At 39.9% G+C, this 26445-nt stretch overlaps 1 protein-coding gene across 2 annotated transcripts in view; it reads left to right on the top strand.

Annotated features, from left to right (window-relative positions):
• LOC126842985 (roundabout homolog 2-like) overlaps positions 1-26445 on the top strand; it is a 153399-nt gene that overhangs the window by 69045 nt on the left and 57909 nt on the right. For both annotated transcript variants that reach the window (XM_050580257.1, XM_050580256.1), the window contains one exon: positions 18069-18407. In XM_050580257.1, coding sequence (XP_050436214.1) covers positions 18110-18407 — 298 coding nt within the window. In that variant the 5' untranslated portion in view covers positions 18069-18109. The remainder of the gene's footprint in view (positions 1-18068; positions 18408-26445) is intronic.

Raw genomic sequence — 26445 nt, 5'->3', positions numbered from 1 at the left:
CGTCTTCAGGACAAGTTGATCGAAGAAAGCAAAATCCGATTGTCGACAAAAAGCCTAGCAATGTTGGTAAACTAAAAAAGTGACCTACTGTAAAAATCAAGCCAAAGATTAAGGATCAAACGTCTTCAACAAGAATTTTGCCTGCAAAACGCTTCTAAGAGAGTTTTTTTAGTAGTTCTAACAGATCCAAACTAGAACCTTGTGATTAGTAGTTGGTTCTCGGTGTGAATCAGCTGACCCACAACCGAATCGCTCATCTGTTCCGCGTTTCCTGCAAAAGCAGGTCCGTCTGTTAACGACGATGGTGAATTGTATCATAACCTTAACGAACCGAGAGTATTCGACCGAGTCGCCTCGTGGCTAGGTGAACCTTGTACGCGCGCGCTCCCCCAGACGTTTGGAACGTTGACGGTGCAGGAGGTGGTCGCAGTCCGGTGATTTTGTACACCCCGAGTTGTGTTGTTATTTTTTCTTTCACGGACATGGCTGATTAGCAACGTAAATACCGCGCACACGTGTCTACCCGACTACTGTGTATACACACACTTATGTAAAGAGCCAAAAAAAAATAAACTGCAGTTACTGACATGTGTTCCGAAAACGTACCATGTGCGCGCCCGAAGGTGTGTACTACGGTGAAATCCATTCCAGTCCTCTCCGTCTCTCTATCGAATTTCATCACAGAAAGACTATATTTTACCGAACAACCGCTCAGGTATATTATGCAAATGGAAAACTTATTGTACACCAATTCTGAAAAACATTTTTCATATCACAACGCACCCCTCGCCGTGTACGCCTTTTTTACCGGCCGGCTATTCCAAAACGTTTTATGGTATTTACGACGACGGTACATATTCGTATATTATTGTTATTCGTATGGCGATAACGGCAACCATTATGTCGGAACGAGGTGTGTAGTAACTGTATACAACACACACAAGACGAAGCCGTAAAGAAAAACCCTCCCTTAAAATATTCACAAGGCATTAGTTTTCCTATATTCACACCCCACGGTACACGATGATACAGTTTGAGTTGTTACTTCAGAGTTTAGGGTCAAATTGTCTGTACCGCATTGTTATATACAGTGTTGTTGGTTTCTTGAAAAATCGTTAAACAGGAAATTGTCGGTTTTCCAAGCTTCAACGTCCAGAGAAATATTCAAGTATGGAACGTTAACAGAGATTTCTCCTATTTATAAACGATTGCTCTAAATCTAAAATGCATATTTAATTGTATACACCGCCAGGGCAATGTTGAACGACCACCGAAAAAAGCCAAAGTCAAGTGTGATCAGATTGTTTAGATAAGCTATTTAAACGCCAGCCATATAATTCAAAAGTGACTGCCTACTATAAAAGCGTCGTCGGCCTGTTGTGTTTTTTTTTTAATTAAACGGTTTTAAAAATAAACTTGATTTTCGGACGATAATTTACGACCAATTAAACGCGGTGAGTGCGATGTTGTGTAAGGTTGAATTAAAAACAAAAAAAAGCAGCCAAAATAACGTTTCTTGGACGGTACACGGGATGGCACTTTCCGGACTGCTCGTTTAACATGGAAATCGGCGCGTTATAGATATAGGTTTTTTATTGTTGGTACCAAAAGTATATGTAATGGAGAAGAAGCGACGCATAGCACGAAGAAACGACCGGCCAGGCAGGTGTTTACCTAAAACAGGCAGCATCGGTATATTGTGTAGTACACAAGATAGGGTCATGGGGAAGGGTTTGGGGCTGCAATCGCATATTTTACAACCTATACGTCCCCGTAATGGATGGAGGGTCTGGGAGAAATACATTTTTCTATAACGCGTATGAATGTAAATCACACGGGTGCAGCAGCATCGGCTCAGAAACCACCACTTGGATAATATAGTCAATAAATTCAAAGAGGGTTCGCACAATAAAAAGCTCCTCGGCGGTGTTGTGTTTTGGTCGCAGATGACGTCGAGTTCGATACCGGAAGATAATATATTCTCTCTCTCTCTCTCTCTATTTTCTAAGATTTATTTTTATCACCGCAAATTCTTTCCAAATATATATACAGAATATAATTTTGTATACAACACTGCGCGCACAGTACAGGTCTTCCTCGTGACTGACCCAGAAGCACACATCTGGCGGCTATACCGAAATGGATAAATCACTCTATTTTTTTTTCCTCCGATACGTGTGTGCGCCCCCGAAGATAGATTTATCGGTGCCCGCGTAACCCGAAACCAGCGGGTTTTTTTTTTTGGCACCTCCCCATCTTGGTAAAGGTTTTCCGCGATTTTACCTCTATACGCCGGTCTAATCCCTTGGCCCCATTGACGCGTGTCGTTTGTTTACAAGCAGTTTCATAGCGTGCACGACCATCGAATACGATATTATTGTTTTCAGAATTGTTAACAACAATAATTAATATTATATCCGCGCGAGACTGACCATAATATGTATGTACACCGCTCAGCTATAAGTACCTGCACAAGAGCTAAGCGTTGATTGTATATAGGAACGTGTCTTGACCGACAATTAGCGCACTGCCAATAGATAAAAATCAACAATCGTATTAAGTTATATTATGTTTTATCCTTCCGTTTGATCTTTTGTCATTAGCTTGCCCAATAGCCAAATATATGTGTGTGTATAATACAAAGACAGACTTCCTTTTTCTCATCAAATTCTGCTGGCGACAAAGTTTGTCACAAGATGTCCAGACTTGCTACTTTGATCCAGAAGCGGTGACGGTAAATTTGAGTGGATCACTTTTTTCTGAATAAGGCTTTTGCAAACCCGTTGATAACACAACGTAGATGAGCTTAGTGTTTGAGCACACACGCACACACATGTTTAAGCATGTAATAAGTTGTATAGAATAATGTACGGTTGACAATGCGCGGTTTTTGTTCTTTAGTGTTTCTATTCCCTCTCGTGTGTAATTATATGTGTACACTGTTAAAACACAACGAGATGGCAATTTGTTCGTCGGTGGTCGTACAAAACGCACGCTCAATAGACGGTAAAATTACTGCTGTTGTGTGCAAAACGGTTTCACACGTGTCACAAAAGGATTTCTGTGTAAAAAATAAAACACACCGAGCTCTTTGGCGCATTTTTTATTTTAATGAGGTCCCGTTTGTTGTTAATATTATTTTTATTGTTCGAAAACGTGCGGTCGTAAAGCAGCCAGGTGCCGGCAAAGATAGTGGGCTGACGACAAGACAGGACCAGGAGTAGTGCTCCAGACCCATTAAAATCGTTACTGGTATATTATTATTATTGCTATTACGATCTCTGTAAACCCCACAGCACCACCTCGGCGGCCACTGGAGGAGAAGGAGAAGACGACAGCCTCCCCGTCATAGCAGCCGTGGAACTACTTGACGGTGCCGATTATCTTCGGAGTGGCCTATTAACCGCCGTGTGCAGCACAACCGTTGCCCGACGGTAACTCGTTAATGACCGGCCGCCGCCTACAATAAAACACACGACTTGAAAACTTCAATTAACAAAGTCTCGGATCGACCAGACCCTACTAAAAACACTACTATACTCGGCCCCGAACAGATGCTTCGGCTTCTGCCATTTCACCGCAATCGGCCAGGGCTTCCAAGCTGCGTCGTAAACGCCATCTTGGAGCGCATGAAGATGATCCATACGACCCCGCATGGAGAATACAATGATTGCCGTCGGCCAGGACTCGCAGTCGTATGATATATTATATGTACACGTTATTATTGTTTAGTGTACATCCCAGCTGGACTTAAATGTTACACCGAGGAGTCGGTTGGCGTTGATCGATCGACCGGAGTACATCACCTGTTGCAAACAAAACCGGGTTTATTATTATTTAAACGATTTCCAATCCGGCAAATTTGGCGTTGGGCAAGCACACAACTAGCGTCGACAGTGTCCAGGAGTGCAGCGTTTTTTTTCTCTTTCGGATTTTATATTTTAATAGCTAATAAACGTTGGGCTGGTCCGTGTGTACATGCATACACGATCGAGTGCGTTTAATGAGCACCAGCACGAGATACAACAAAAAATTATATATATATATATATATATATATATATATATATATATATATATATATATATATATATATATATATATCATCCAAACTCTCTGTGTGTTCTTGTCGGCCGGAGGAAAACACATGCCCCCTTTGAACAAAACACTATACCACTCTCGTGTGTATGTAATAAAACGTCTTCTGTGTCCACATGTCGTCATGCCGTCGCGATTCCCCACGTCCTGCCAATTCCTTTTCTTCGTTAAGTGTGTTTTTTTTTCGCCATATCGAAAATATACACTTACGCCGCAATGCCAGTGTCTCATCGCTGTCGACAAGCTTTGACTCTGATGAGACGACGACTGCAGAGTTCTGGAAATAGATAGTGCGACGATACCACAGCACGTTTCCAGACTATGTGACACGTTGGAAACCGCAGCGGATGTTTATCACTTATACACTCCAGAACCGTTTACGTTTAGTGTATGTTAAGTGTAATTATCAGATCCGGTGATAGCTGTGGTCAATTGATTTTGTAAATTGATATAAGCTATTTGAGATTGATGTGCTCAATAACGGTTACTGTAATTGGACGGCATTTGTCGGAAAGAAACCAGTAAAATCAAAATGTCTTCAAGTTTTTTTCTCAAAAACATAATTTTATTTCGCATAAAACAAAATGCATTCTGACTCGGTAGTCCTATTCAGAACGGTTTTTCATAGCTTTGTGCAGTTTGTAAGGCAGTAATGAATCTCAACCGATTGTCTCTTATTTTCACCGCCATTGATTTAACTCCTAGACTCTTCCCTTATGTATTCATTTCTTATTCTATCGTCCCTAGTAACTCCACTCATCCATTTTAGCATTCCCATCTCCGCTACACTTATTCTCTTTTCAGGTCTACTGTCCAACATTTCGACCCTCTTCAATATGTTCTAGATATAACATTAATATACGAGTCCTACCGTTTGACTAATTTTCAACTATTAAGTTCCACGTTTGCGGCTAAAAAAGACTAACCATTCGGTCAAATATAAGAAGCTCCAAGCTAATAATTCTAAGAGGTCGCCGCCGCACGATCCTTTTGAATATTATTGTCGGTCGATAAAAAATTATAATATTGTGATTGCTAGCCCACACCTACCCGCTGTGCCGAGACGGACCTGCCGCATTTGTCAGGTGTTTTATACATCAGGAATAAAAAAAAAAATGTACGTTTCCATTGTGAGTGTAATTTATTTACCCCGGGACGAGAGAACCCCCCCCCCTCGACGACCTGAGACGTTCATGATGATCGGTTAGGTTTGAGAGCAATGATTGCCATTGCAGTACCTAACCCAGCAGAGCCAATGCGAAGGTTTTATTTTTAACCGGACCAGCGAGAGTTCTCCATCATCGTCGTCGGTACACATAAATCAATTAGCCAGACGTGACGACATCAGACAACGAGGAAAAAAGGGGTCTCCCCGTGCTAACCGGAAATCTCAATGCGTTTCGGATCCATCATCTAGTCGGTGGTACGGGCACACGATAGCTGGTAATTATCATTGTGGATACGACATACGGGCTAGTTTGTGCTGATTCCCCGTTTCCTACTCGGTCGCAGTGTCGGTCAGAAGGGAAATAACCTCTCCCGGGTTCACTTCACCTGGAAACCATTCTAGACTCCCAGAAATCGCATAACCTAATTCCAGACGGGATGGGTTCGCTAACAACATAATCCTGACACTCGTTCGGTCGTGTAAGATGGGGTTTTTTTTTTATCTTCTTCGTCGTGGCCGAAGCAGCAGCAGCAGCAGCAGACGTCGTGCTGGCCCGAACACAATGGCCGGGGCGCATAAAGCGGCGGCTGTAACAGGCTTATATTATAATATAATAATATGGAGACTGTATTGTTATTATTATTATTATTATTATTATATATAAACGTGTAATAAAATAATGGTCGGCGTGTCTCTCGGTACACGGGAAAAACAACAAGAAGATGCGTGACAACTGCTGTACACGACGACAGCGACGCATTACAAACGAGCGCATTGTTTTACACGCGTTTCTACATAAAACGAATACTTAAGGTGTAGTACACAATATAAAGCATCTGCCTTCGGACACTATGATCAAGACAACGCGGTACCGGTAAAGTCGTTATGTCGATATTCCTCGCCCAACAGCGCCCGTTTTGCGGATGTTGTGATAACAGATACAAACGGCGATGGCGTTAGGCGGTCAGAAGAGACCGCTTCACTTCTCTGGATGTAGTTTTCTTATTGTTTTTTCTTTTAACATGGATATGTTTTTAGCCTGGGGGATCATTATATGTATATATATTATGTCAATAAAAATCAATTAATATACTTCAATAACAAAGGTAAAACAAAATCACTTAACAGCCATTTCCTCGCAACCGGGCTTGTCCATATTGATAGGTCGCTTGAGCATTTACCGTTGTCTGCTAAAGGAAGATTTTTGGAGTATTAATCGACAGTAAACTATAGGGAGCTTCAGTAGAGCTTTGTATTTGCCACCAGGGAAGGTGGGAATGGTTTGAAAAATATGTTTTCGATGAGATGGCAGCCTTGCTGTTATGTTCCTTCCAAAAATCAAACAATAACGTTGACTTTGTCTGGAAAGCAGTTTAATTTATGTTATTAAAAACGTGGTATTAGCGCAGATTATTATAAAACCGGATAGTGCACTTCTTAATTTACTGATAACTGAAACCCTCCTCAACTCAGTGTGACCACATTCTAGAAAAGAAATTATCATATAAAACATTTTACTATAATATAATGTTACGTTATCAAATGATTTTTATCAGTAATGCTAAACATTTTATGACTTTTTCTGGATATGAAGGTATGTTTTTCTTTTGTATCCATCACCTCACGTGCCCTGTTCCGCTCGACGGACCTCGTCGGATAGTAATGCCGATTTCCCGGCTGCGTTCACCGTGAACGACCAATTATTATTATTATGCCATATATTGTTACCATTGCCGGGTATTATAATAGGTTTTTTTATTTTATATCGAGGAGTCGAGTACATTTTTTATTATGTACACACGCGGTAAAAGCGGCAGTCAATTTGTACTGCACTGATAGTGTGTTTTCATATTATTATCGGTACGGACAGGTCGTGGTCGTTTGGTCGTCTCGGCGTTATAAATAACAATATTACTATCTTAACGTTTAATAATAATATATAAGTATATACTCTTATGGGTATATAGTCTTCGCCCACGCGAGTCTGTCGTCCAGGCTCTGTACAAGAACCATAAGGTTAGGTGGTACGTACATATTATTGTGTGTACTCAAGGCAGCTGTGGGTGAATGCATATATAATATGATTTTCTATGTTTTTATACTACAACGGCTACAAAGATCGAAGGAAATACGGTTGGGGATATATTCAGGTGTCTCCAGGATCGTCTGGTATTTTGCTGTCGTCCGAAGCTTTTTGTGGAGTTTGGGCACGGTCTATGGAATTCACGCCCCGGATGCACAATTATTGTTATTCATCAAATCCCATAGCCCCCCATTGACATTGTATACTTTGTGACGTTACTCATCAACACGGTTTTATGCTTGGACCGTCCGTCCGGTTCTGGTCGTTTCGGACTATATAATAATTATTTTCTCATTGACCACACCGGTCAAAAGTTGTACCTGTTTACAGCATTCGTATTCGAGTCAAGTTAATATCTATAATAATATGCTAAAGTCTACAAAACGTTTTATGGCTCGTTGGCTCATTGTTGGCCCGGAATTTATTATGTTTCCATTCTTCGAGTCAAGTGAAATACCGTTAATTGAGTTTAATTAAATTTTTTTCTACACTCAAATCGTTGTTTTTGATCAATACAATTTTTTTAAACGCTAGTGTTATATTTAAATTGCATTACCAGGGGTCGGATAGTGCTAGTGCACAGATTAGATAACACCAGATAGTGATAAAAGTGGTCTAATTTGGCCCTTCTGCATTAAGAGCGCACCAATCAGAAATAGTTTTTTGAAAATCTATTGTTTCACAATCAGGTGCACCAAGTGGTTTTATCTGATCTGTGGCTATACCTTTTTGGGACATTTGGGCATCGCAGGTTATTGATGTTGATTTTTCCCCCATCTACTTCAATTTAATTAATAACGTAGAAACTTGCTAGTGGAAACTGCAAATTTAACTACGTGCACAATTGTGTTTCAGCATACTTAGGTAGGAATTTATGATGTTGCTGAATATATATGTGTACAAGCTTTGTTGTTGTTGTCGAGAGAGAGACAGAGAGCGTTATATCATATTATTATTATCGTTTACATATTTTTTTGTTTGGATTGTCGTTTGGAAGAAAACATAATATATATTTTTTTATTTCGTTTCGGTCGGTAGACCAGACCGGTCTGTCTCTCTGCCGGGGAAGACTATATTATTTACAAATATATAAAAAAAAGAAAATACCGTTTGGTCACAGCGGGGATGGTCGTGTAATTAATGACCCGAAGACCGAATGCAGCATATACACGGGTATTATACACATATTGTTGTTGTTATATTATCACCGGCATTATGTATATCCGTGACGTATCCTGGACACATGCAAATACGGACCTGAGACCATCGACACCTACCCGGACTCGGATTGAACACTAGCAGTGTTTTTTTTATTATTTATTCAAGTTTATCTGTAAAAGTCTACCAGGTCGTTTTGAATACAAGTGCTTGCGCGCCATTGTATACACACCGCCGTGTATTTCGGTTTTATCATCGTCTGAGATCTCAGAAATTTGTTTCACTTCTTACACTCGGCCTGGCTGTGTTTCTTCTCGCCCACGGCCGACCCGTTGGCGACATGTTACAATATGTGAAACACAGTAGCACATAAAATATATATTATGTACGTACCCTGGGTAACGACGTTATTTATATATATGGTACACATAATCGATGGTATAGGAATAATAATATAGTGTGTGTGTGTATATCATATTGTAGGCCGCATATTTTAATATTTATTATTCCGGTCACGGCGTTTATCAAAGGGGGTACCCTTACGGTCTTGTGCCTTTTTGGGACTGCGCAAAAAGAACAGTTTAAGTCGCCCACTTTTGTCAGATCGTATCGCCAATTCGATAATACAATACACACACACACTCACACGTGCCCTGACCGGATCTATAGGAGAGTCTTGAGAATAGCTGTTTAGGAAACTACTTTTATATAATTTTACCTCAACAAGACAGATAACGGGGTTTACGGTATTTCGGGTCAAAAATAAAATGTCAAGTATACGATTCTGTTTAAAAAAAAATAACTCCAGTAAAGTGTAGGTGCGCCAAAAAGTAGTCCAGCTTTTATTTTACTCATAATAAAGCATACTGGGATTCAAAGCACGCATGTTCAAAGACGCTTTGTCTGTTGCTCATACTGTACATGAAATCTCGTAAACACTGATGCATACAGTGTGACCAACAAACCAAAACCTTTTCTGAAGAAAAAAAACATTTCAACGCGCTATTTGTGTGATATGTTAACCCACTTTTGCTCGCTTTCTTTCATTTGTACTTTTGCCATTCTACAAAAAACCAAAAGAAAACAAAGCTTTTGCTTATTCGTTAATAACTTAGCAGCCGCACGTAAAACATTACTTTACCGGGTGGTTTTTTTTTTTGTGTTTTCCAACGCCGGCAAAACGAATGGGGAAAACCTATCGGATATATTTTACTGCGGTACACGTTTTGCGAGATCATAAAATATTTTTTTTATATCTACACACAACAACAAGCGCCCAAAGAGGAAGCGTCTAACCGTGAAATAGCCACCGCCACGATGAAAGTCTTCAAAAAATAAATAAATAACTAAAAAAAATTGTGTCGTGCGCGATACGACGTTGATGGATTGTCGTGTCCGCCTCCCCTTAAAAAAATATCTTTTTTTTTTTTTTGCTACCCGTATCAAGATTCTTTCCCTTTTTTTTTTATTCGCCACGCGCCGTTGACGCCGGTTATACACGTTTATTTAAAACCGCTATTTAAGTATACCTTTTAGTGTCCTGTCTTGCGTGGAAATGTGTTGTATTTGTATCTCAGATCACGTGAGAGTGTGTTCAGTGGTTCATGGAGCTTTCAGAGCTAGTTTGAAGCTTCGTTTGTTCGAACGAACCCCAGCTGTACACGCAGTAAGACAATCTGAAGACATCGTTTTATTTTACAACCACGTACAAATAAACACTTTTCGGTCTAAACATATTGACTGGGTTCTGTACACCATTTGTACAGCTTTGTTGTCTGCTGGGTGTTGTTGTAATGCGGTCTGAAACGGACTTGTACCTTGTGTGATGTATGTGTGTCACACAAACGGGAAAGCCGCACTACAAGTCGCTTGGGGATTTCTCGTCTGATGCAAATTCGGACTCTGTGACAAATCGACGACCCCCGGACCCCGCCATATTGTCGAACAAATCGAGTTTGGCCAACTCGACTTTGCTAATAATTCGCCTCGCTTAAACGCCTGCGGTCCCATCCCACATTCCCTTAGCCCGGTCCATTGCACATCCATTCGTCCCCGTCCTGTGGGTTAATTGCCCTCCGGCTAATGCACTCAGACGGAGACGATTAACTCTGGCACAAACGCCACCGTCGTGTCACACGTTCGTTTTGCGCTCGTATGCGTGTACTTACCAGTTACCTTAGACCGATCTTAACATATGGGTGTGAGACACGGTCAACCACCAAGGGAAACCACCAGAGACTAATTACCTTTGAGAGAAAAATATTAAGAAAATTTTATGGCCAGACATAATAACGAATTACAAGAGCTACACGGAAGACCAAATATTCTTTCATATACAAGAAGCAAAAGACTTGAATGGTTAGGACATGTATGGAGGGCAGACGGCCGAATTATTAGCAACAAGCACTGGTGGTCGAAATGAGAGGTAAAAGACCTCTGGGCAGGCCCAGAACAAGATGGAGGGACTCAGTCGTGAAGGATCTAAGAGTAATTCAAGAAAGGGCTCAGATAGACATGGCGTACAATAGAGAAGAATGGAATAAGTTTGTGATGGCAGCGTTGGACCTCAATGGTCCCAAAAGCTGTATATGATGATGTGTACTTACCGCGTATAGGTACATAGGTAATAGTAATATATGTACACCGTACAAGAGCGATCCGTTTGCTAAAACGACTTCCGCCGGAACGGTTTGAATGAGGTACGCGGTTTGTTGTTGCGCCTAAAGGGCTCCCATTTGGTTAACGTCCGGCTATTTATTATACACTGTAGTTGCTTCCTCGCCAAACGGCCATCAGCGTTATTACCGCAGCTGTCACTAAGACGGATGACTGGTATAAACGTCTGCCGTCGGTTTCCCATCAAACATTAATATTGTAACCTATTTGGACGGATTTAACCCTTTCCGCATATCACAAAAAAATCGGCAAGTACACTGTTAACTAGTACGTTCCAAACTAGTACTAGTTTTGTGTAAATGTCAATAATTACAAAATATGTAATGTCTTTGCATTGGACCTAAAAATGGATGTAATGTCATGAAAAGCGTTTGTAAAGACACAATGCCGAGTTAAGGGTCAATGCAGTATATTATATTATATAGGTATATTAAGATAAAATAAAACTCTATTACTATTTTCTGTATAAAGATAAGAAGATTTTTTTAAACGATCTCACAAATGAAACGTTTAAGTATATAATAATATGTTAAAACAGGTTTTTTTCCAAGCTACTTTTCAATTATGTATACACTTTATAGTCTTTAGATGGATATATTATGATAATACATTCGAACCGTGCGCTGTTAATTCATGTGTGTTTAACGCTTTGTAATTGTTAAATTTATGCAAAATATGTTATGTTTTTAATGATAACTCCGCTCGGTTGGTATTCATCATCGACCTTTTCTAGAAAAATATAATATTACTTACTTTCTCAGATACAAGATGATGGTATCAGATTACCGAGGCGGCATCGCCATGGTAGTCATTCATATTTTAAGCTACTGCGCATACCTACGTTTGGTAAAAAAATAAAACATGATTAAATCAGTAACGTTTGTAAAAAATGCACATAATATTATAGCAATGGAATCACCTCTAATCAAATATTTAATGTTGTGCGATCAAGAAAGCAAAAATCGCACATTGCACCATGTTTTATCGGTCGGAAATTGATTAACGCGTTTTAACTATGGAAGACGTATTAAACAAACCGTTATCGCGGGCAAAGTTTGTTTGGAAACACCAATTAAATATGTAAATGCAATTCGCCATCGATTAGTACAGGCCGTTTAGTGTGAGGCGTTTACGCTTGGTTTACTTTTATGCAAACAAATACATTTTTCTTTTGCCACCGTCATAGCACAGACAGATGATTATTGTATTTCTTTTGTAGACAAATCGTTAGCCGATATCAAATAGATCAATAAACGACAATTTAGGCGAATAAATATTCAATTAAAAAATCCTATTCAATTATTTATATGACAGCCATCAATTATTGAAAAAAAATCCATTCTTGTAAAATCAACGCCTTCTCAGTGATAAATCAGAGTACACGCTGTATTACCTATCTGTCTATCTGCTATTTTATTTTTTACTCCACTAAAGTTACAAAGTAACAAAGTTCTGGGCTTATCACATATCTTTAACGCTTATATTGCAGAATCCAACGGGCGTTTACGATTGGCTATGCAAATGATACAAAGAAAACAATTTTTTATAGGTGTGTGTGTGCGATAAAAAATAAAAGCCAAAATGAGTAAACAACAGTCCGTAGATGGCGATGAGATATCTCTTGTGCTCTTTTGTGTTTGGCAATTTGTTATTATGTTTTTAGAGGGGCGTAGCGCAAAAAGAAGGTGAAGGGTGGGTTACGGTAATGCTAAAGACAATATTATTGTTATTAAACGACACTTTATAGACGGTTGTTGTAATGGAAACGTTTCGGGGCGTGTACGAAAAACGATGATAACCAATGTATATTTTTTATTTATTTAACGACACAACCGCGCTACAACTACCGATCCGACGCCTTAAAAAAAAACTTTGCCGCCGCCGTCGTCTTTGTCGTGATAAAAAAACAACCATCAGTAAATAAAAAAGCGCGTGCAACGTCGACCGTGGAGGGTTGCAAAAAACGTGTATGACTTTTATTTACCAACCGAACAAGTGCGGTAAAAGAAAAGTAGAAAATATGTGACGGGAAACAATGTATGGAAATTTAATACATATTGTTGTGTACTCGACAAAGATGAAATAATATTAGAGATAAGAGATAAGTGATAAGAGATAATAGATAGTATACAATTGATAAGAGATAAATGATAAGTGATAAGAAATAAATGATAGGAGATAACAAATCCACGATTCAATGTTTTTTCATGGAGTAGAGAAAATAACTAGGTTTTCACCTGAGCTAGTCTAATAATATATTATGTTAGTTTAACAGTGTAACTCTTTATCATAATTAATAATATTTTAATCTATATTATATGGTTTGATGAACTCGGGTGCGTCACAAAGGAACCGTTTGTGTGAAACTATTTATACATATTACACGTGATATGAAATTCCGGTACTACAACAGCTGTAGTAATAATAATATCAAATAATATTTACCGAATTCTTCGCGACATTCTACGACGGCGGGATTCTTTTTTTGAATTCCCGTCCTTGCATTATTATTATTATTATTGCATAGCGCTTAATTAGATCTGAAAACGACCGACCGAGTGTACGGAATTAATATCAAGCGAATGCGTATTGTGTTTTAGAATTTTAAATTTTACACCTCCGAGAATCTCGTTTAGTAAATCTCATTAAGTCACAGAAGTATAATATGTACGTTATATTGATATTTCTTTAAGTATAATAGGAAATTAATTTACAATAAAACTGTAGCGATAAATGAAAATAGTTGGCAAAAACATTTAATCGTGAAAATGTTATCTCTTATCACTTAACTGTAATCTCTTATCTCTAACTGAATGTGAACCAAAATTATGAAGTATCATATTATGTTTAATAATAATTGTTGTGTGAATTCATTAGGGTGTTTAATATAATAATAAAACTAACCTACATAAGCAACACGTGTACAACAGATAATTACCCAAAAGAAATTTTACCAAACGAGTTGAAAACACGAGCTGGCAAATTTCTCGGTGAGATAAAATATTGCGTACATTTGTATTTCTCCACCAAGACGGTAGTAAGTGTTGCCTGAAATCAGTGTTCAAATTCCTTTTCAACCGATTGATTAATAGCACAGTTCAGTACAAATCTTATCTATACCTATATATATATATATATTATACAACCGAGCTGTCGGTATCGTCTTGTGTGTGTGTGTGTGATAGTGTTCACCCGACCTAGTTTAGACACACAGATAATTGATGAAGAAATCTTTGCCCGGTAATTAATGGTTTTATCGTCGGACGCGTGCGGTAATTGGTGGTGTGGAAAATCTCGTTTTTCGCAATATCTATTCCTTATGTGTACGTGTAAGGGATTGGAAAATAGCACCACAAAAAAGAAAAACCTCTAAAAAAAAACTGTCTGTTGAAAATGCAACTTTTACAAAAAAATTACACAATTTTCAACTGTCAATACAATGTGTGCCAGCCGCTAATTTTGTATAATTAATGTCAATGACTAAAACATGTAATACCTTTACAGAGGCGTTGGACTTATAAATGGATGTGTTTCAGTATTGATTTAGTTCTTAATTTCTTTAACAATTAACTTGGTAAACGTTAATACCAACCCGCTGCGACTGTTGGATCATTTTGGCTGTCAATTTCAATGCGGTATTAAATATGCAAACTCAGTTCGATGACTGACTGATTCTCAATTAATTATCATCATATCGAATGTATAATAGCGAATTATGTGTGCGTTTAATTTTCGTATTAATTATTAATAAACGAATATTTTGTTTAATCTGATCGGTTTGATCGACAAGTTTTGATCTGACGAATATTATTATTTTTTTTACAATTTTTAGTATGCTAAAAAAATGTCCTTAAGTGACGTTGGTGACGTAAATTAGTTATCACACGGATAAGGAATCTCACAGTTGAGACACTTAATGAAATAAGATCTCTGGCGGCCAGTTTCCGGATTGTTTTGGTGTTTGAAGTTTTTGCTGATTCCCAGATAATATAGTACCATATTGTTCGTATTGGCTTCAAACGGGCAACTGTAAAGAAGAAGCTTGTTTTTTTATTGGTATTTTGCCCAATCCTCTCAAATAAAATATTTAGAGTTAATATTTGACAAGCGCCTCCTTATAGCTGGTCACCAAACTTAAACGACAAATATTTTAGTCTGCTAAATGAGTATAATGTGTGCAATTTACCATGTTTACACATTGCTCTATCTTGTGCACGCTACAAAGCGTTATTACGGTCATATTATAATAGTCGGTGGCCCGGGTTTAGTTTTAACCAAGGGATTTTGGGCAAACTCTGCCAATAGCATCCGGTTACTGCGATCGACCCCCCGGTGGGAGTTTAATGCACAACGACATCTGTGTGCTTAGGAATATCGTTAACAGGAGAAGAGGGAGCGAAATACGATAGCCAGCCAGGATTAGCTGGACGACAAATTCGGGATAAATGTTTTTACTACTGTCGTGTCGGCCGATTTATAAATGACAGCAGCAGTTCATATTAAATATACACTTAAAACAATATTAATGACGACAAGTACGGTAAACGACCGTGCAATATGCATTCAACGCCGACCCAAATGTCTGAAATAGCTTACCGATAATAATAATAATACTATTATACACTCTGCTGCAGAGTTCTTATGCCGACACGTGAAAGACATAATATAACGTCCCCTAAGAAGGTTGAAAAATCGGTGAAGTGATCGTGGCACGTTTAGGATATTTTGTCAATACTAATGTTATTATGTTTACCAGATCTTACTGATACCGTTTAGTACTCAAGTTTTCCTCGTTCGGTTGTCATCAATTACATTTGCTCGGTTGACAACAACAAGGCAAATGCGTAGATTGTATTACTTTACCTAATTTACATATATTAGTTTATATACTAATAATTTAGCAATAGCACAATATGTTGTTGTTCAAATCTATTAAAGTTACCAAATTATGTGCTTAACCGTTGGACTAAATCTGTAACTTGTACACAGTGTGTAAATCTACAAAGGGTTTAGTTATTTCAAGTATATGTTTGGACCCTGGATTCACTACGGGTAGGGGGGCACACGTTTAAAAGTATTTTGTTAGGTTAGTGAGTACCTACTTAAGCATGATATACTCAAATGTTGAAAACGATACCTGTACAAATTAATATCTATTTGAAATCAAACAACGCCCATACTTAACGCCTAGGAATCCTAACCGTGCTCGTGTTATCTTTAAAAAATCCAATTAAAGGACTTCAAGACTTGTGCCCCGAGACATGGACTCTTACTGTAATAATAATTTTATCGTTTAAATAATCTAAACGCTATTGGAACAACGCTACGGCTGTCATATTTTGCTCTTTGGCAAGTTTTTGCGAATAAACGTCTCTCGAGAGATTTATGTTGTTCTTATATAATATTATTATTATATAAAAGCAAACTCGGCCACTGATATTGAACGCGCCCTCCCTCCTTTCTTGCCCGCCCCTTGCACAACGCAGTATTAAAATATTATAATGGTATTTGCGATTTGAGAAACTGATAAAGTAATTATTTTGCGCTCGTTAACGACCGTCGAGGGTTTGTGTATATCGAAATGTGTATGAATAATAATATTATTGTTATTATTATCACATTAAAACGGTGTCGGTCGATTGTTTTTCGCTCGCGGGGACTTTGTGAAGTTTTCCAAGCGATTAAAGTTAACGCGAGACTTTTAAGAAAATCGTTAAAACTCTCTCTCGACGTTTGGCGGGCGATAACTGAAAACTTGTAGAACGTCTTGGAACCTCCTCTTCTTTTCTTTGTGTATCATAATTTTTTGTATAAATATTTTTTTTCAACATGGTACAAGAGTATAATACACTAATTCACGAATTCTATTGTACCTACGGTGTATATTTTGAGAGTAAACCAACGTTTCTTTGCCGGAGTGTGATATTCTGTTGGGTTACAATAATACAGCTTATTGGTACCTATACCTACTATGCTATAAACCAGCGCTTGCGTGTCCAAAACAATAGCCGTGACGAATCTAACGTCAACATCTCCCCCTTGCCCCTTGGAATACAAATAGCCTGTTCGGCCGTCGTTTTGTTTATGACCATAAAAAAAGAACAACGACGGCCTGCGAGCAAACTGAATACGGTTTTAGCTCGAGTTAAAACCGAAGAACGAGTCTTGTGTACTATGTTAAATTCACATTGACAACTGAATTAGCGAAATTATCTAACAGTCGTTGTCGCCTAACTAACGGACCGTTTGCGTTGCACTAACAAAACAGTATCCCTTAGGATGATAAATTAACTCAACAGTTAATGGGTATTGTCTAGGGAAGAGAAGGGCAAATTACCAGCCGATTCGATTGCCTAAATGGGTATCGCTTATCAGATGTGTCCGATGCCGATCACCCTTCTCGGATACATTTTGCAAAACTTATTTCCATCGGCTATGACCGGAAAACTTTACTGTATAATATATTATAAGTAAAACCCGGTTGCCTAGGGTGGTGGTGTAGGCGGTGGTTGTGTATAACTAGAATATCGCCGTGGAATATCTACATTTCATGAGCTCTGTTCGGCGCAATATGGTGGCCGTGTATCCAAAAGGATAGAGGAAGAGCTGGTGGATTTTTAATAACCGCCTTCCAAATCCCATACAAACGCGTAGTCAACCTTTAAGTTATACGATGCCGGTGTGTGCGGCAAACGGTTGTGCGACAGCTGGTACGCCTTTACGGTTTGATATATATATATATGTATGTATAATAATAATAATAATATTACAATTTTGTGTATTTCATACTACACAGGTATACGAATGATCTCAGTATTGCTCGCAATTTATACCGCAACATGTTCTGGGGATTTATTGCATATCTGATTTGTTTTTTTTTGCACAGGTCAATACAGAAAGCCTCGGATCACGGAACACCCGACCGACATGACTGTGCCCAAAAACGAACCCATCACTTTGGGCTGCAAAGCCGAGGGCAGGCCCGAACCGACCATAGAGTGGTACAAGGACGGCGAGCTGTTGAAGATCCCCCCGAACGGGGCCGCTGCCGGCGCGGGCGGAGACAGCGGCTCCAGGTCGCAGAAGGTCATCCTGTCGGACGGTTCCTTGTTCTTCCTGAGGGTGGCGCACAACAAGAAGGAGCAGGACAGCGGGGTGTATTGGTGCGTGGCCAGAAACGTGGCGGGCACCGAGATCAGCCGGAACGCAACGTTACAAGTAGCAGGTAAGACGATTGATGATGATATAACAATACGAGCAATACCTATAAAAAAAAAAAAGCCGTCGAGCCAGCTCTTAAAAGCGTTGCATACCCCTCCACCCCCCCCCCCATCATGGGAAGGGTCAGATTTTAATTATTTTTTTGCATAAACGTTTAAATTGTAGTAGCACGGCTAAGTTGTATTTAGAGTGACGAGGACAATGTATAGTAATTGCAAGGGTGAGTGGATAAAGTTCCAAGCGTTTGATTATATTATTATATTATGGCTGAAGTGATGCCTCCTTAACGGTTTTGAAATTGTCAGTTAACACATATTTTATCCATACTCACTCCTTCAATTCGAATATTAAATATAGCATAGCTTTTTTTTTTTTTTGTCAGTACGATTCGAAAGGTGTCGAAAGCTGCCCGACAAAAAAACGCCCCTTAAAAAATATAAAAAAGCCATCATAAAACATAAGTTATAATTAACCCATCGTTAGGTGTTTGGCGCAAACCCATATATCGTTCAACACACGGCGGTTTCATTGCGTGTTGGCCGTCGGCAAAATAGAAAATAAAATAAAAAAAGATAACAATATTTAATTCGTCATTTATATTCGCTAGCACGCCATTGGCATTAATTAGTATTGAATTTTTTTTTTCGCAAACGTCGCCTTTAATTAGAATAGTACCATACGCTTTGTCGTCGTCGAGTTGTGTACTACACAATAAAAAACATATTTTATATTTTTATTGTTAGAAGATAGATTGGATTGTGCTCGAGATCAGAGATGGCAAATCCGGGCCATTAACACTAGGCGGAGGAAATCCATTATGATTTCATTTTTTTTTTTAAGTCTTCACAACGTGTAACTGTTTTTTATCATTTTTTTACGATGTCTCTTCTTTGGCACTATAATACAGCTTCCGGATTTTTATGAACCCTGGACGCAACTTTCTTACACTTTACTGTGTTTTTACGACCTCGGCCGCCTTCTTCTTTCACGGCCTAGGTTTACAACTGCAAAATATTTTTTTATATTACACATCACCACACACCCCCCCCCCTGTACACGGGATAGGAGAGCCTTTAATATTTGTCATACTGTCGTACACTGTCATTTTGCACACTGACTGGCGAGTTAACCGGATACATACATACTTATTGTTATTAGCACAAATTCTAATTACAACACCGCGTTAACTATACTGTACCCGTTGATTGGTTTAATTAACACTAAAACTGTTGTTGTTTGATTTAAATTCAAGAATACTGTGCTGCTGTATTGGACGCTTATCGACTATTATTATCAGTATGGAACGTGAAATTAAGATTTTGCAAGCCTGGACAAGTTAACAGATTTAACTGTAACAGTATATTTTTATTGACACTCGGCCAATCGGGGTTCGTTAGGCGCCAACGACCGGTTTTTGAAAGTTCTTGACATTTGCTGCACCCGGACGGGTCGGGTTAGTTTTTTCTGGTTTTCCGCTTATACGTTTACACTTAATATACGTTGTATATACAGGGTGATCTGACACTACACACCATCAGCTTGAAAACTATTAGGTGCAAGGGTAGGAGGAATTCTGGCCGTCCGGATTTTGAATCTGACTTTGTATTTTTTTTTTACCGGGAAAACAAAACGCGGTTTTCCCGCGGGAGGTCATTTGTTTACTCTTCCCTTTTGAATCTTCCCCTTTTGGCGAAATATCTAATTAACGCCCGGCAGGCACGTCCAGGCGTCTGGACGTGCACCAGCGTTGCCGAGGGTCAAAAACCTTTGCCGAAATGGGTTTCCACCCGGTGTTACGATCCAGGTGAATAAGTGTTACGACCGTGATGATTAATGAGGAGGTATATCGGTGCGGCGGTGGCATGGAAGAAAGAGAGAGAGATATGTGGTTTCAATTATTTTGCGATTTCTCTGCGCTGTCCAGGCCGGAAGGATTTCCCGAGAGGATAATTTTGTATTTTTTTTTCTCGTGCGACGTTTCGGTTGATGTATGAGTGTGTGATGTAATGTAGTAGGAGCCAGAGTAATAATAATTATGTAATTACCCGAATTCTACCGAAAATGTGTTTGCTACCTTCAAATCTCGTCCAAGCCACATAATACAGAGTGACCGCAGTCGTCGCCAATGAAACTGTGCAGCAGGGCTTCCGAAAATATAACCTCTCTCTCTGTGGATTGCTATAACTCAACTTTGCTGTGTGTTGTGTGATACCGATCGCCCCTCCGGAAAACCAAGAAAGGGGAAGCGCATATCGTTTACCTGTTTGACTGACAGGTCAATTGGAGTCGCGTTATAACGACCTTATAATCATAATATACATGGTCGACACCAGAAGTGAACATAAATCCAATTTTGCACGTATCATTCGACTGTCGATCGGTGTGTTATTCTTTGGCATTATCCAACCGTCGTCTCGACGCGCGTTCACGTAATAAACCTACGCGATTCCATTAGGGAATAAAATATATTTCACATCATTTGTGTGCATATTATAGAAACCCGAGTCAAGGCGGCGGTATAATGTGTATGCACGCTGCGTTGTCTATATGTGAGGCATGGAAAGTAATGGTTGATACGTACACGTTCCCCTCGAACCGGTGAAGTGGGTATCGCTTTTGACAGTGGAATCTGCAATGGACCGTAACGCCGCTGCAGGCACCCGCTGTGTTGTGTGTTTACACAGGGAAGACGGATGCAAGAAGAGGTGCAGCACCTTAGTCCCCGGAAGTGTAGGGGAGGGCAGAGTAAGTTTTACCGTTTCCTAGGCAACCCCCGGCTCCCTCTTTTTGTTACTGCATCCGCAGCCGCCGCCGCCGTTATATTATATGTCCGTGGCTTCGTAGCCTTTACCACCTTGCTTGCTCGCGACCATTAATTGAACTCGCGAACCCCGTGCCCTGACGTTTTACGCCAATACCAATTTCTTGTAGGTATAGATCTTTCGGGTCAAGTGGTACAGCCTAGGAAATTGTCCATTGAGGGGGTGTATTTTGGTCACAAAGATGTGTCAATCGCAATCCGCAGCAAATGCTTAAATAATAAAGATAAAGCCCAGGCTTTATTAAGTAAATGAAAACAAAACGTTTCTATGACAACTATTTTAGGGGTTTTTACCTTTGTTAGGAGGATTGAGCTAATCCTCTCTTCGGCCGCGTCGCCGGACTATGTCGGATTATGCGACAACATCTACGGCGGTTGTAAAACAATGTCGCCCACCACGCTGACTTCTAAATTTAGGTAACTACTACCGTACACCACCGTAGTCGTCCTGTTGTTAACCACGAGAGATGACCGACAGTCGGGCCACGCGTTACAATGCTAATTTCTTTGGCCGTCACGAGAACATTGTGTACTACTATGTACCACGAACGTCGTGTGTCGACCAGCAGGGAAGAGAGGACAAATAAAATCCGTGTAACGTCGTCGTGCAGATGGTCTCCGAGAGAAGAAGAGCTGTTTAGATGATAATTCAACGTGTCCCGGCTGACACCTACCTAGTTAGCGATATGTGGAATATGCGCATAATGATCGGTGGCAGTAAAATATAATATTATGTGTTATGTGTATACTTCCTACGCGACCACGTCAAACAGTGATATATACAGACGTAGACGACACCCGACAAAACGTCAAAGTATATACCGACGACGTCTACCATCGAAACCGTCTTTTTAAATGTTGTACCGAGTTTCTTTGTGGCAATGACGCCAAACTCGAGCTTTGTAAACGACACGCATCCAACAGTTTTTATTCAAGTATTAGTTATTGCGTGTACAATGTTTATAAATTTATCAACGAGACTCTCTCGAACCTGTTGGTTCTGCCTTTGCGATCACAGGCTAGTCATGTCGGTATTTGACAAGTTCCGAGGGGAAGACTTGAACGAATTTTCGGGAAAGCTAAATCCACGAGCCCCAAACGTCGATACCTACCGTTCGAACCAATGTGGTGGTACATCGATTGACTAGCCGCAGCATGACTTCGCGGTACCGAGGACCCATTGTTTCTTCACCTCTTAACTCGTTTTCCGTATAACGCGTGTTCACGGAGACCCCATGCCACGGAAAAGGATGTCGGGGAAGACGTAGGTACGTAGGTCGTCGGCGGCAGCTACTTATTTTGAGTAATTGCGTTTGTACCGGCGAGACCGGCTTGTTCAATTATTGTCGACCAGAGCCGATAAATCATCGCCGTACCAATTCATTAGAACGATAATAATTCAAGTACGGCCGCCGTTGCGCATTCCGACCTAACGCTCGTGAACTACACTATTTTCTGTACAGGTATATAGTATACACACACACTGACACTGTGTTGTAAAGGTGTGTCCCATCTCTTTTTCGTTATCTCCACGTGGCGTAGGCGACGCGCCGGTCTTAAAATAAAAAAAACTAAAAAAGCCACCGGGTCAAGCCGGTTTACGTTCCCGAGGTCCGGCCTATAGTATCGAAAAAGGTGTTCCGTGTAAATCTTTTTTTTTTTTTTTACACACGTTCAAAGTCTAAAGGCCACGAAAAAAATTAAGTCATCCGCCAACGCTGTGGCGGTGTCGGTCGTCTCGCAGCTGCTCGGCAATGTTGTTTTTGCAAATGTGTACGATAAACCTATAGTAACAGCTGTTGCCTTGGCTCTGACCCTGTCGTCGTTCCATCCACAATAATGTGTATGCGTACAATAATAATAGCGCACCCCGTCCTGGTCTTCCGCACCAAAAAACGCACTGCGATAATCCCTTAACGGAATCGGTAAATTGAAAAAAGTCTTTAACGAGATATTGTACATTATTATTATTATTATATCCACAAGCGACGATGATAGCGGTGTATATTTGTGTTAAACGGACCATGAACACCCCCCCCCCCCCCGAAGGGGCAAAATTTAATCCATGCCCGGCTTCGGGGTGGTGCCGTGAACAACACATAAGCCCAAAGACTTGGCGAGGGTGGACGATGTCGTCTTTACGGTACACTTGGTCCGCGTGTCACATCCCTTAGTGCAGCTGACTGCTCCTTTCACGACCCGTCATCGTCCCGTGTGCATCGTTTTCCGTATTGAAATCTGTTGACCCGTCGAGTCCAGAATTTCTCCTTGGACACGCGTTTTCGCTGATAACAACTGCAGGTTAGGTGGCATTGAAAATTATTCGTTTCTTTATCGTTTTTGATATCCTACATCGCAGTTCATTACCGAACCGATTGTCCGCAGCTCCCGTCGGGGGGGGGGGGGGGTGTGAGACGGTCCTAGGCCCATCTAATTGTCTTCTTTGTAATTCGACGTGGACTCCACAATGATTCATTAGGCACCACACGCGGGGGGTGCATCCGAAACCGCTTTAATGGGGGGGGGGAGGGTTTCCAAAAAGGATAACCGGCGCTGTACAAATCGTCGAGACATCAGGGACGACATCGTAATTGCGTGCCAGGCCTAATGGCCCGGAAAATTTATTTGAAACGCTTCTCGTGTCGTGTTTTGCATATTTTTTTTTTGCTTTCCGTTTGGCCATTTTTCGGTGTATATCTCAAAACGTCATTCAGACAAGAGGAATCTTTGCCTCTTTTGGTTATCACTCTGCCAGACTCCGGACTCCCTCGGGATAATAGTGTACAGGAGGGACACCAAATGGGTCGCGTGGCCGTTATCTCTGTGCCGATAGCACCAAAGTGACGGGGAGCAGTGATTGATGCGTTTACACGCTTTTGGCGGTTTATTAGACTGCAAATAATTTCAACTGCTAAGCCGGCGTTGGTGGCTTTGGTTAGGTATAATATATGTGAACACGGTCGATTCGGACGCATTGTTGTGCACGGCTGTAACGGATAACAATGGGTTTTCTCCTAAGGATATCCACCATCGCCAGTATCGGTTTAATCTATTCCATGTCGTTGTCGGAATTTCCCGAATTTTCTCCTCGGGCCCAAACGACCAAAGGCCAAGGTCCAAGTCCGTAGTTTACCGGGCAGCGGCAGCAGTAATTTATAACTATAGTTGTGTGTTGTGTACAAATCAAATTCCTCACATACTATCATACACTTGCATCTTCTTCTCACATCCATTGTATAGCAAAATGGCCTTTTGTTTAAGTTATTGGGTCCTTTGAGCACACCGCCGTTGTAACTGTGGACTTTCTTGCAAAACATCTTGACCCTGCAAGTTAACAAGAACAATAATATCTAGAACAGCATACCGAAATGTGCTTTACAACTGTTTGTTTTTTATTAACGTCCGGTTTTTTAGTCGTAACAGAGAATGAGTAAAATCTATAAATGATAATTATTTTGCTACCGTTCGCGCTGTTGTACAGTTGCCCAACACTGTCTTGGACGTTATATAAGAATATTTGTTAATTCTTTTTTACTGATACTTGGATATTGAATAATCGACACAAGCTACAATTTAACCGTTCCACAATGTATGCATTACAAATAATAAAATAGTATAATATAGTCGTGTAATAACGTGCAGGTTGATTGTTCGGGCTTTATAATATTTGTTTTCCAGATTAATGTTCATGTTTACTCGAATGTTATTTGTAGTAATTATTTACTTTTCGAAATCGTCGTCGTGTACCGTCGTAACTCCCATTCACAACAATGGTAAATGGTCCGCCATCAATATCACCAACTGTAGGAAGGCATACCGCGTTACAAATAGGTTTTCCGTTTTGGCGGATAACACATGACGGATTCGTTTTACCCCGTCGATTGTATCTCGGTACTCAGATGAGCGAACAGGAAACAAAAGACTAAAATCCATATCTATTATGGACGAAGCAAAGGTATTGTGTATACGCAGCACCCATTTGCACAAGTAGGGGGGGGAGGGTAGCTTTAGGGATGATTTTGTGACAACACTATTTCTTATAAGCGATGCAAATGGTCGAAAGAGACTGTGACCATTTAATATTGTATTATATGTTACATAATATATATAATTATCCTAGTGTCCTTTGTCGAAACCTGATAAGTAATAATAGGATTCAGTCTTTTTGGGGAGGTATTGTCGGCGCCATCGACTTTGCTGACCTCCTATTAGTAAACACAATCATTATTATTATAAGATTTGTTATCTTTGATTTTTTTTTTTTTTGTCAAATAAGCTTCGTTTGAAAAATACATATAATTTGATAATTCTAAGCCTACTCTCGTGGCTCGTTGGAAACGGTTAAGGTTTTTTTTTTTTGAAAAATAGTTTGGACGTCTCTCCGGGGCGTGAAAAACGACCGTTTAAACGCAAACGACAGTTTTAGAGGTAGTAGAATTTTTTTTTCATTTCTATATATATGTATGTGTTTTATATCTATAAAAACTCTCCGGTGGCGCCCATGCGATTTTACGCCCTCCTGACAAACGACCGGCCGAGCTCGCACGACCGGGCTGATTAATCTCTCCCGGCGCGCAAACGGTGTGTCATAATGATGATGATAATAATAATATAATATAATATACAGTTGCTGTTGGTATGGACCAGAATCGTGGTAAAAACCACACAGTGCGCGACAAATGACAATAATAATATTATCATCATCATTATCGTTGGAAATCCGATACCGGACGGAGGTGACATACCATGCATCGCATGCACATGTACACCTATCTAATCGTTTTCCTTATATGTACATTCTGGTTATTGTTTCTGGCGTTGGTCGAGCCACAGAATAAAATATTAATAAAAATTACATCCACATAAACAACTAAAAATGTATAGGTATAAATGTATCATGGTATTTTTTTAGGTTCTTCGGTCGTAGTGAAAAGTAGAAATTTGTCTAGCGTTACTCAGAGATATTTTTAAGTGCGTTGCTATTATTATTATTATTATTTTATCAAGACGACGGTCATAAAAACTCGGTAATTAGTATATTAATATATTATTTCAATATTCAAAAAGAGACCGCGTGGCGTTCAAAAAAACGCCGTTAGTTTGGCACGGCACTCGAGTTATGATTTATATTGGTTGCACGTCGACGGCGGAGGCTGACTTGAATTAATATCGTACACGTTTTGCAGTCGGAAAGAAGGTGTATGGTAATAATAATTATTGT

The sequence above is a fragment of the Adelges cooleyi genome, unplaced genomic scaffold (genome assembly GCF_023614345.1).
Source record: "Adelges cooleyi isolate 19-005CV unplaced genomic scaffold, UGA_ACOO_1.1 ACOO_flye_CR_arks_rails_tigmint_CR_PRNA_574, whole genome shotgun sequence".
Classification (NCBI taxonomy): Eukaryota; Metazoa; Arthropoda; class Insecta; order Hemiptera; family Adelgidae; genus Adelges; species Adelges cooleyi.
The sequence above is the reverse complement of the archived record's forward strand: the minus strand, read 5'-3'. Positions and strand labels throughout refer to the sequence as shown.